This window comes from Tenrec ecaudatus, chromosome Y (assembly GCF_050624435.1).
Source record: "Tenrec ecaudatus isolate mTenEca1 chromosome Y, mTenEca1.hap1, whole genome shotgun sequence".
Taxonomy (NCBI): Eukaryota; Metazoa; Chordata; class Mammalia; order Afrosoricida; family Tenrecidae; genus Tenrec; species Tenrec ecaudatus.
In genome coordinates this window covers 19,614,622-19,627,129 of record NC_134549.1, presented here as the reverse complement: position 1 = coordinate 19,627,129, position 12,508 = coordinate 19,614,622, and the positions used below count along the sequence as shown (strand labels likewise).

The 12,508-nt window shown below is 64.6% G+C and overlaps 1 protein-coding gene across 2 annotated transcripts in view; it reads left to right on the top strand.

Annotated features, from left to right (window-relative positions):
* Positions 1-398: 398 nt before the first annotated feature.
* Positions 399-12,508, top strand: part of LOC142435532 (CD99 antigen-like) — a 27,756-nt gene continuing 15,646 nt past the window's right edge. For both annotated transcript variants that reach the window (XM_075539755.1, XM_075539756.1), the window contains exon 1: positions 399-531. In XM_075539755.1, coding sequence (XP_075395870.1) covers positions 465-531 — 67 coding nt within the window. In that variant the 5' untranslated portion in view covers positions 399-464. The remainder of the gene's footprint in view (positions 532-12,508) is intronic.

Here is a 12,508-nt window from a genome sequence, read left to right as displayed (position 1 = left end):
GGCCTGCTCCCTTTTCCAAGGGGCTCGGCTTAGGGGGTGGCCCCACGTCTCCAGGGGGGGGGCTGTGTCGTGTTTCTAAGTTTGCCTCGCCTTTGCGCGGTGGTGGGGTGCGGGTGGGGGTCTCCGTTAGCTGCACAGAGTTGGGGAGACCAGGGTGGGGGAGAGGGATTGGGGGAGGGGACCCAAACATGGCTCCGCGGGGCGTGGGGCCTCCTGGGGTGCGGACACGACACGGGGAGGGGGGGTCACTGTCCGGTGCGGAAGCAGGTCCCTGCTCCCTGGGGGTCCCGCGCCCCCAGCCCCCACCGTGAGCACCCGGGGCGGGGGGCGGGGCCCGAAGGCCGGGCTGGGCGGGCGCGGGGTGCGGGGGGGGGAGCAGGGCGTGTCCGCCCCGAGGTGCCCGCCCCGCCCGCGCCTCCGCCGCCCGCCGGGCGCTCCCGGGCCGCTCAGTTCCTGCGTCCGCCATGGCGCGCGCCGCGCTGCTGCTGCTGCTGCTGCTGCCCGGCCTCCTGCTGCCCGCGCCCGCCCGCGGTGAGCGCCCGGGACCGCGGGGCACGGGGGGGACGGGGGGGTACAGGGGCGCGCACGTGGGGGACACGTGGGGGACACGTGGGGGGCGCACGTGGGGGCGCACGGGGTGGGCTCTCCATGCGTGCGCACGGGCTGGGCGCACGTGGGGGCGCAGGGTGGGCGTCCACGGGGGCGCACGGGGGTGCATCCTGGGGCTCATTCGGGGGGCGCACGGGCCCCTCCCCGCGGGCCGGCACGAGAGGCACCGGAGCCCCGGGCTGGGGCGGCGGCGGGAAGCCCGGGCCGCGCCCGCTGGAGTCTGGGGTCCCGTCCGCACCCCGTGGACCTGGGGACGCCCCCCCGCGCGCGCACTCTCCAAGCCGCCCGCGCGCCCGGGCAGCGCCCCAAAGTTCATCCTCCGCGGCCTTGTTCCAGAGGGGTGGGAGTTGGGGTGCGCCCCCAAACTTCAGCGTCTGGCCTTGCTCGGAGGGGGGGGTGGATGCGCCCCCAAACTTCAGCGTCCGGGCCTTGCTCTGGGGGGTGGTGGATGCGCCCCCAAACTTCAGCGTCTGGCCTTGCTCTGGGGGGTGGTGGATGCGCCCCCAAACTTCAGCGTCTGGCCTTGCTCTGGGGGGTGGTGGATGCGCCCCCAGACTTCAGCGTCCGGCCTTGCTCCGGGGTTTGGGGCGCGCCGAGGCTGCAGGAGGCCGGTCCGGCCCCGCCCCGCGTCCGCGGCCTAAATTTGGATCGGCCGCCGCCCGGCCTGCAGCTCGCGGGGCGCAGCCTCTTTGCAAACACACTTTGCGCCCTGGAAGCGCGTCTTCCAACCAGACGCAGAACGGGGGGGGGGGCGCCCGGCCCGGAGTCGGGGCGCCGCGCCCGGGACGCTGGAGGGAGAGGGACGCGCCCCACGGGCCCGGCCACGTCCCCTGCCCGCGCGCCTTGCACCCCCGGAGCGGCCCCGGGGCTTCTTTTGGGGGCAACTTAACTTTTCTGCGCGGAGCTCTGGACCCCCCACCCCCCAATAACTCCCCGCACCATCTTGGGGGACCCCTGGGGCGTGGCTCCGACTGGAGGGGGGTGGGGTGGGGTGCAGTAGAGAAGGGGAGGGGGTGCATGGGGAGGGGAAGGGGTACAGAGAAGGGGGTACAGGGGAGGGGACAGGGGACTCTGGGCTCCCCGCCAGGAGCTACAAGGACTCTCAGGAACTGGGGCTAATTGATTCCAGCAACTTTTTTAATTTGTCCGCTTTGTCGGCCAAGAGCTGAGAGATCTGGGGGGGCCGGGGGGGCGGGGGGCAGGGGGGGCGAGGGATCCAGGCGATGTTTGCAGCCTGCTCCGGGGTGTTGTGCTGTCCGTCACCCCGCCTGGGCCGGCCCCCACCCCAGTCTTCTGTCCCCAAATCGCTCGCCCGCATTGGGGTTCCCCCCCCACCCCGTGTGTCCCTGAATGCCCAGCCTGCGACGTCACCCCTCCCTGTGTCCCAGCCAAGCTGTGTCCCAGGTCTTTCTGTTCCCTGTTTCGTGAGTGTTTTTAAATAGTTGTTGTTTGCTTGTTTGTTTGTGTTTGTTTACAAAGGTCTCTGGCATCCCCTTCTGGTGCATGGTCCACCCCCTCCCCAGCAGTCGGGGGGCCAGTCGCCCCTTCATCTGGGTGCTACCTGGCCATTGAGTTCCACGTCAGATCCCCCCAGGGGACGGAAGCCTGGTCGGAGCAGATGGAAGAGGCTTTGGGAGCAGGGGGCTCACAGACCCAGGGTCAGTGGTCAGCCCTGGGGCAGCGAGTGAGGGGCCACCCCAGTGCTCTTTGGGCAGCAGGTGCGACAGGGCTTGCGGCAAGGTGGGCTCCCCAAAGGATTCCTAAGATAACATGACACCCACGGCCACCCTGCAGGACGGGGCGCAGCTGCCCCCGGGGTCCCCCAGGCGGTCAGTCTGGTCAGTGTCCTGGAAGCGGCCGGCGGGCTTGAACCGCTGACCTCACGGTGAGCAGCCCGGAGCTCCTGGCCTGCCTGTCTCTAGAGTGGAAGGAGCTCCGGAGCAGGGGGTCCCTGGGGTGCCCCGTTCTCAGGCCCCTCCGAGGGGACTGGGAGCCCCCCCTTCCTGAGCCCCGCAGGGCGCTGAGGGCAGGAGCCCCCCCTTCCTGAGCCCCGCGGGGCGCTGAGGGCAGGAGCCCCCCTTCCTGAGCCCCGCAGGGCGCTGAGGGCAGGAGCCCCCCTTCCTGAGCCCCGCGGGGCGCTGAGTGCAGGAGCCCCCCTTCCTGAGCCCCGCAGGGCGCTGAGGGCAGGAGCCCCCCCTTCCTGAGCCCCGCAGGGCGCTGAGGGCAGGAGCCCCCCTTCCTGAGCCCCGCGGGGCGCTGAGTGCAGGAGCCCCCCCTTCCTGAGCCCCGCAGGGCGCTGAGGGCAGGAGCCCCCCTTCCTGAGCCCCGCGGGGCGCTGAGTGCAGGAGCCCCCCCATTCCTGAGCCCCGCAGGGCGCTGAGTGCAGGAGCCCCCCTTCCTGAGCCCCGCAGGGCGCTGAGTGCAGGAGCCCCCCTTCCTGAGCCCCGCAGGGCGCTGAGTGCAGGAGCCCCCCTTCCTGAGCCCCGCAGGGCGCTGAGTGCAGGAGCCCCCCTTCCTGAGCCCCGCAGGGCGCTGAGGGCAGGAGCCCCCCTTCCTGAGCCCCGCAGGGCGCTGAGGGCAGGAGCCCCCCTTCCTGAGCCCCGCAGGGCGCTGAGGGCAGGAGCCCCCCATTCCTGAGCCCCGCAGGGCGCTGAGGGCAGGAGCCCCCCATTCCTGAGCCCCGCAGGGCGCTGAGTGCAGGAGCCCCCCTTCCTGAGCCCCGCAGGGCGCTGAGTGCAGGAGCCCCCCTTCCTGAGCCCCGCGGGGCGCTGAGGGCAGGAGCCCCCCTTCCTGAGCCCCGTGGGGCGCTGAGGGCAGGAGCCCCCCCTTCCTGAGCCCCTCGGGGCGCTGAGTGCAGGAGCCCCCCTTCCTGAGCCCCGCGGGGCGCTGAGGGCAGGAGCCCCCCTTTCTGAGCCCCGCAGGGCGCTGAGTGCAGGAGCCCCCCCATTCCTGAGCCCCGCAGGGCGCTGAGGGCAGGAGCCCCCCTTCCTGAGCCCCGCAGGGCGCTGAGTGCAGGAGCCCCCCCATTCCTGAGCCCCGCAGGGCGCTGAGGGCAGGAGCCCCCCTTCCTGAGCCCCGCAGGGCGCTGAGGGCAGGAGCCCCCCATTCCTGAGCCCCGCGGGGCGCTGAGTGCAGGCTCCGCCGGGACTAAAATCGAAACCAAGCAGACACTGCGGCTTCCATCCCGATCCCCCGGGAGAAAGGGGGAGAAAAGGGGGGGCCGCACCCCCCCCCGTGGGGTGTCAGGCAGAGCCGGGCAGGGCCCAGAAGTGGGCGACCAGGACTTTCTGCCGAGGCGCTTCTGGGGGTTCAACCCTGGGACCTTGCGGTGAGCAGCTGAGTGTCTGTCTGTCTGTCGGCCACGGACACACGTCCTGCACACTCAGAGATACTCAGAGACAGAGACAGGCACTCAGAGACACTCAGAGACACTCAGAGACAGACACAGACACACGTCCTGCACACTCAGAGACACTCAGAGACAGAGAGACACTCAGAGACACAGAGACAGACACACGTCCTGCACACTCAGAGACACTCAGAGACACTCAGAGACAGAGAGACACTCAGAGACACTCAGAGACAGAGACAGACACACGTCCTGCACACTCAGAGACACTCAGAGACAGAGAGACACTCAGAGACAGAGACAGGCACTCAGAGACACTCAGAGACAGAGACAGACACACGTCCTGCACACTCAGAGACACTCAGAGACAGAGAGACACTCAGAGACAGAGAGACACTCAGAGACACTCAGAGACACTCAGAGACAGAGACACTCAGAGACAGAGACAGACACATGTCCTGCACACTCAGAGACAGAGAGACACTCAGAGACACTCAGAGACACTCAGACAGAGACAGACACACGTCCTGCACACTCAGAGACACTCAGAGACACTCAGAGACAGAGAGACACTCAGAGACACTCAGAAACAGAGAGACTCAGAGACACACAGAGACACTCAGACAGAGACAGACACACGTCCTGCACACTCAGAGATACTCAGAGACACTCAGAGACACTCAGAGACACAGAGACACTCAGAGACAGAGACAGACACTCAGAGACACTCAGAGACAGAGAGACACTCAGAGACAGACACTCAGAGACAGAGAGACACTCAGAGACAGAGACAGACACACGTCCTGCACACTCAGAGACACTCAGAGACACTCAGAGACAGAGAGACACTCAGAGACAGAGAGACACTCAGAGACAGACAGAGACAGAGACACACAGAGACAGAGAGACAGACACATGTACTGCACACTCAGAGACACTCAGAGAGAGACAGATAGAGACACTGAGAGACACTCAGAGACAGAGACACACAGAGACAGACACACGTCCTGCACACTCAGAGACACTCAGAGACAGAGAGACACTCAGAGACAGAGAGACACTCAGAGACACTCAGAGACAGAGAGACACTCAGAGACACTCAGAGACAGACACTCAGAGACACTCAAAGACACTCAGAGACAGAGAGACACTCAGAGACAGAGACAGACACTCAGAGACAGAGACAGACACACGTCCTGCACACTCAGAGACACTCAGAGACAGAGACAGACACTCAGAGACACTCAAAGACACACAGAGACAGAGAGACACTCAGAGACACTCAGAGACAGAGACAGACACTCAGAGACACTCAAAGACACACAGAGACAGAGAGACACTCAGAGACACTCAGAGACAGAGACAGACACACGTCCTGCACACTCAGAGACACTCAGAGACAGAGAGACACTCAGAGACAGAGAGACACTCAGAGATAGGGACAGATAGAGACACTGAGAGACACTCAGAGACAGAGACACACAGAGACAGACACACGTACTGCACACTCAGAGATACTCAGAGACAGAGAGACAGACATACACTCAGACACTCAGAGACACTCAGAGACACAGAGACAGAGAGACCCACGACAGCAGGAAGAGGGCCTTGGGAAGCCGGAGGGCGTGAGGGGTGTCCCGTGAGGGCTGAAGGGGCTGGGCTCCCTCTGGCCCTGAGACGCCCCCGCCCACGGCCGGACTGGCCAGTGAGTGACCATGGAATCGGAGCCCCACCGGCTCCCGGGCCCCCAGCACATGGCCCTCCTGCCTGTGTGGCCACCAGGAATGCCGCCCCTCCCGTCCGAGCGTCTGTGGGTGTCCGTGTCTGTCTGTCTGTCTGTGCTGCGCCGCCCCACAGGCCCAGCCGCTCTTCCCGGGTGCTGGGGAGCCCCTGCCCTCCCCTCCCTGTGCCGCCACCCCCACAGCGCCCACAGGCTGCCCGCCCGCCCCAGCCTCTTCCCGTCGCCCTGGGGGCTGGTGGGACCCTCGCTGGGTCGGTCGGTCAGCGGTGGGTGGCCAGGCCCATCTTGACCCTCTGTGGGCGCAGACCGGCTGGCACCCCGTCCCCCGGGCAGGAGGGGAAGGTGCTCCGGCCCAGCTTGACCCCAAGGCGGGCAGTTCAAACCCCCAGCCGCTCCCGGGGGGGGGGGGGGGGGGGGGGAGACCGGCTCTCTGCCGCCCTGTCCCCCAGGCTGTGCAGGGCCTGCCCTGCTGACCTCACACGGGCAGCGGCTGGGCCCTGGCCCCTGTCCCCTGTCCCTGCCCCTGTTGCCCGGAGCTGTTTCCGGGCAGCCTGGCCTCTGAGCTACGCTAATCTCTGGGTGGGGCCTCTGTGCATTCCAGGTGGCCCCTCGGGCTGGAATTTCCTGTTTCAGAAGGTCTGTCCGTCAGGCCGTCCATCTGGGCCCCAGGAGCCACCCGGGTGTGTCAGCGGCCAGGGGGCAGGGCGTGGGGACCCAGTCCCTCTGCAGGAATGTGGGACTTCCCTTCTCCCCCCACAGTCGCTCCCCGGGGCCTGGGAGACCCGGTAACCACAGGGACTGCCCCGCGAGAGACACAAAGAGATGGGGAGACACAGAGACGGAGAGACACTGCAGGAGGGGCGGACGGGGCAACCGGGCTCTCAGGCTGTTGGGGGTTCTAAGAAGGGAGAGGGGGAGACCGGGACGAGAGAGACACGGAGCTCGGAGGAAGCAGGGGTGGCCGAGCGGTCAGCGGGCAGCGGGCAGCCGGAAAGTCCCCTTAAGTCACTCGTTAGTCATTGAGTCTGGGAGGGACTCCCATCCTTTTGAGAGGAAGGTTGGCGTGTGAGGGTGAACCCCAAACTCTGAGGAGCTCAGGACACCTCTGGGTGGGAGGGGGGGACAGCGGGGGGCAGAGAGGACATGGGGGGCAGGTATTCACCAATGGCCGAGTGCTTGTTTTGGACCCAGGAGAGAAAGAGACAGAGAGACAAAAACAGAGACAGACATGCAGTGTGTACAGGAAGGGAAGGAGGCAGAGACAACCAGAGATAGAGAGACAGAGAGACACAGAGAGGAGGCGAGAGGCCGACAGAGACGCCGGGGACAGAGACAGTGCGAGAAGGGAGGGAATGAGAGACAGGCAGGCAGACAGAGACAAAGAGGGGCCACAGAGATGCAGAGACAGACAGAGACAGAGAGCATGAGCCCAGTAGGGCAGACAGACAGACTGAAGGGTCAGCATTGCTGGGCCGGCTTTGTGCTGCTTCCCCGACTGGGGACAATCATGGACCGCTCTCCTCCCACCCCCTCCATGACCCCCACTCCGCCCATGACTGCCCGCTGCACACCAAGCCCGTCCACCGCTCCCGTGCAGACTGACCGCCTGGGAGACCCCCAGGGGCAGCCCCGCCCCGTCCTGCAGGGTCCCCGTGAGCCGGCGTCCACTCGAGGGCAGTGTGTCTGATTTGGTTTTGTTTCAGAAAGAGTCGCCGTGAGTCAGACTCCCTCCTGGCAGAGGGCTTGGTGTCCCGTAAGCTTCGGTTGTTCTGCACCACGCGCTCCTCAGAGGCACACTGAGGCAGAAACAGGGGGTGACCCCTGCCCCTGGAGGGGGCCGAGGGACTGGGAACGGGGGGTCAAAGAGGGCAGGACCTCCCCGGCCCAGAGCCCACAGAGACTGAGCCTTCCCGTGGGGCTGGTGCCCTGGGCTCAGACTCGGGACCTCCAAATCTGTGAGAAAACGCGCCTCTGTTTCTCAGCACCACCCCCTTGTGATGCTTCTCCCCGCGGCTCCTCCTGCTCCAGGGCTCGGCGTGGCTCCGTGTGTCTGGTCAGCGGCAGTGTCTTAGCGCCTCCCAGTGAGGTGTCCACCTGATGGACAGGCCAGACTCCGCCCCTTCCCTCTGAATCCTCTCCAATGGACACGGGCGATGTAGGACCCCCGGTGGGCGACGCAGAGCTCTGGGATTGCAACAGGCAGGTCCCGGGGGAGAGAGAGCGGTTACATTGTAGCCCTTGCCCGTGCTGGGGGGCTCCCGGGGAGAGAGAGCGGTTACATTGTAGCCCTTGCCCGTGCTGGGGGGGCTCCCGGGGGAGAGAAAGCGGTTACATTGTAGCCCTTTCCCGTGCTGGGGGGGTCACTGGGGAGAGAGAGTGGTTACATTGTAGCCCTTTCCCGTGCTGGGGGGTCCCTGGGGAGAGAGAGTGGTTACATTGTAGCCCTTGCCCGTGCTGGGGGGTCCCTGGGGAGAGAAAGTGGTTACATTGTAGCCCTTTCCCGTGCTGGGGGGTCCCTGGGGAGAGAAAGTGGTTACATTGTAGCCCTTGCCCGTGCTGGGGGGGCTCCCGGGGAGAGAAGCGGTTACATTGTAGCCCTTTCCCATGCTGGGGGGGTCCCTGGGGAGAGAAAGTGGTTACATTGTAGCCCTTTCCTGTGCTGGGGGGCTCCTGGGGGAGAGAAAGTGGTTACATTGTAGCCCTTGCCCGTGCTGGGGGGGTCACTGAGGAGAGAAAGTGGTTACATTGTAGCCCTTTCCTGTGCTGGGGGGCTCCTGGGGGAGAGAAAGTGGTTACTTTGTAGCCCTTGCCCGTGCTGGGGGGGCTCCCGGGGAGAGAAAGTGGTTACATTGTAGCCCTTGCCTGTGCTGGGGGGGTCCCTGGGGAGAGAAAGTGGTTACTTTGTAGCCCTTTCCCGTGCTGGGGGGGTCCCTGGGGAGAGAAAGTGGTTACATTGTAGCCCTTGCCTGTGCTGGGGGGCTCCCGGGGGAGAGAAAGCGGTTACATTGTAGCCCTTTCTCGTGCTGGGGGGGTCACTGGTGAAGTGTCCTGGTGGGGAGGAGAGGGTGGACACTCACAGGACGCGTAGGTGAGCGGTCAGCTCCCAAGACCCTCGGAGAGAGGCGTTTTCCCCCTGGTCTTAGGTGACCCCAGTGGAAGGGTCATTTGGGGCTCCCCCCCCCCAAGGGGTCGCGACCCACAGGTAGAGAAACGCCAGACGTGGAGCCTTCTGGTCTCCGGGTCCTGCAGGCTGAAGCCCTGGCGGTCCGATTAACGTCCTAAATGGTCATTCCTCTTATGGGGGGAGGGCGGGGGGCCACCAGCTGCTCCCTGCATGGCCTGCAGCCCCGTCCCTGCAGACTGGGGTCCCGGGCACTGGGGGGCCCTGGGGCCATTCCCGGGGGATGCTGGGAAGGTTTCTGAGCTGTTGTCCTCGCTGCTGAGGAGTGTGGGGCTGCTGCTGGCTCCCCAAGACCCTCTGCTGCTGCCCCTCCGCTTCCCCAAGCACGACGTCCTTCCCCAGGGACTGGCCTCTCCCGAGGACGCGTCCACTGTCCCTGTGACACGGTCTCCCCTTCCTCTGGGGAGGAAGTGGAACCCGGGGGGTGGAGAAGGGGTTGGGGGGGGCAACGCCCCGTGGGTCTCCCGGTGCAGCTGCGGGACTGAGCCCGGACCGCGCCCTGGGGCTGGAGAGCCTGGTGGGCAGAGCGGATGCACCCATGGACGGATGGCTGTGTGGACAATGGCGATGCGTTTGGTTTTGGGGGGGCTGGGGGGTTGAGCTCAAAGGAGACACGGAGGAAAGGCCTGGAGACCGTGTCTGGGGACCTGGTCTGCCGAGGGGGGGCGCGGGGTGCGGGGAGACAGGGGCGTCCGGGGTGAAGCACCTTGGTGAGCGAATGCACATGGAAGGAGGGGGCGGAGGGAGCCGCTGGGCAAATGGTCCTATTATAAAAGATAGGGGTGAAGGAGGAGATGCCGACTCACAGCGACCCTGCAGGACAGGGCGGTCTGGTCTCTCTCCCCAGGAGCTAATGGGTAGAGAGATATGCAGATAGATCGATATGCAAATGCATAACCGCATAAATATGCAGATAAGCAGGTAGTGAGCTTACTGCCTGGACAGGGCGGAGCTGCCCCTGGGGGTCTCCCAGGCGGTCAGTCTGCACGGAGCAGACGGCCTCGTCTTTCTCCCAAGGAATCGATAGGTAGAGATGCAGATGATGGATGGATAAATTGATTGATTGATTGATGACCAGCCCCTGGGGGTCTCCCAGGCGGTCAGTCTGCACGGGAGCAGCTGGGGGTTTGAACCCCCGACCTTGTGCCGTCTTGCCTCCTGCCTGAGACTAGAGGCCCCGCTGGCCCCACGGACGGAAGCGGGTGGAGGCTGCACTGAGCTGCCCGGCCGGGAATCGAACCCCGTCCCTGGCATGGAGCGTGAGGGTCCTGACGCTGAGCCTGCAGGCGGCGAGATGGGGCGCTGCCGCTGCCCCCCCCCCATGCCGTTGTCTGGATCCACTCTGCGCGGGGGGGGGGCGTCTTGGGGGGAGAGCACACGTGTGTCTCTCCTCTGAGATCTCAGAACCCTGACGGGCCTGGGGCGCCCGCTGTCTCCTGGTCCCTGAGCACGTCTCTGTCTCTGCTGTGCGTGTGTGTGAGACACAGAGACAGAGAGACAGAGACAGTCAGAGATGGAGAGAGACACAGAGACAGTCAGAGAGAGACAGAGATGGAGAGAGACAGAGAGACACAGACTGAGAGAGATAGAGAGACACATAGAGACAGTCAGAGAGACAGAGAAAGAGACACACAGAGAGAGACAGAGACACAGAGACAGTCAGAGAGAGCCACACAGAGACAGAGACAGTCAGAGAGAGACACAGACATAGAGAGATAGAGAGACACATAGAGACAGACAGAGACACAGAGAGAGATATAGAGACAGAGGGAGACATAGAGACAGTCAGAGAGACAGAGAGAGACACAGAGACAGTCAGAGAGAGCCACACAGAGACAGAGACAGTCAGAGAGAGACACAGACATAGAGAGATAGAGAGACACATAGAGACAGACAGAGACACAGAGAGAGATATAGAGACTGACAGAGACACAGAGACAGTCAGAGAGAGATAGAGAGAGACACAGAGACAGTCAGAGAGACACACAGAGACAGAAAGAGATAGAGATAGAGACACACAGAGAGAGATAGAGAGACACAGAGACAGTCCGAGAGACAGAGAGAGATAGAGACAGAGAGACAGAGACAGACAGAGACAGAGAGACAGACACAGAGACAGAGAGAGACAGAGAGAGAGACACAGAGACAGACAGAGAGAGACAGAGAGACAGAGAGAGACACAGAGACAGACAGAGAGAGACAGAGAGACAGACACAGAGACAGAGAGAGACACAGAGAGACAGAGACAGTCAGAGAGAGACACAGAGACAGACAGAGAGAGAGACAGAGACAGACAGAGACACAGAGAGACACAGAGAGACAGACACAGAGACAGAGAGAGACAGAGACAGTCAGAGAGAGACAGAGAGAGAGACACAGAGACAGACAGAGAGAGAGACAGAGACAGAGACAGAGAGAGACACAGAGAGACAGACACAGAGACAGAGACACAGAGACAGAGAGAGACACAGAGAGACAGACACAGAGAGACAGAGACAGTCAGAGAGAGACAGAGAGAGAGACACAGATAGAGATAGAGAGACAGAGGACTGGAAAGAGGCAGGTAGAAATGCCGAGTCTCCTTTGAGCTGAGTGTGAGTCGCACGCGCCCCCCCCGGCCCCCCGGCCCCCCCCCGGCCCCCCCGCAGGGACCTGCAGGCTCCAGGCTCCATGTGGTCAGGGGCCTCCTGCCGCCTGTCACTCACTCCCACTGCTGGGGAGCAAGCCAAGCCCGGCCACACCACCCGCCCGGGGAGGGGAAGGGAGGGGGGGACGGGTCCCAAGGGCGTGAGTCAGCGGGCAGGGCGGTGGCCCCTGGGCGGAGCCCTCCTTGGGCTGCCAGGACATCTGGGCCTTGCTCAGGGCCCCTCCCTGCCCGCCCGGAAACCACAGGGCCTGTGGGTGAGCCTGCTGCCTGCAGGGTGCGGTGCCGTATCCCCGGAACCGGGAACGGGGGGGGGGGGGGGGGCACAGTGGGGCCGCCGGGCGCTGAACCGAAGGCCGTGGGGGCTCAGTTCACTCAGAGCCAGAGGAGCAGCCTGGGGCGAAGCTGGGGACCCCCAAGGCTGGGCGAGGGGGACAGGGGGGCTGCAGGGAAAGGGGGGGCAGTCATTTCTGCTCCCTCCCTGGTCCAGTAACCCACCTCCTCTTGCTTCTTCGTGTCTGCCAGTTACGCATCTGCCTCCCGTCTGTCTCCCAGGGAAAGGTGGAGGGGGTCCTGGGGGGCCCTCGGGGGATAAGCCCCCCCTGCCCTGCCCTGCCGTTCGCCCCTGTTGTAGAGACCCCTCCCCAGGGCTTGGGGCCCCCAGGCTGATGTTCCCGCCCTGCTAAGACAGAACAGGATGGACAGATGCGGTGGGTGTGCCCGTGGAGCCGGTGATGGACTCGGCACAAAGGGGGCTCAGACCCGGGTGCCCCCGGGAGGGGAGGGCTGGCAGGTCCGGGTGAAACTGGGCATCAGGTCAGGGGTCAGAGACAGACGCACCCCAGCCTGCAGAGCACAGGGGTGCAGCCGGGGGTGGGAGACTGCTGGGGGCCAGCAGGGCGGGGTCCAGCTCAGCCTCGCCCACAGTGTGGCCCCCCAGCACTCACACCCAACACACACGCACTCACTCTGCCACGGGTCTCG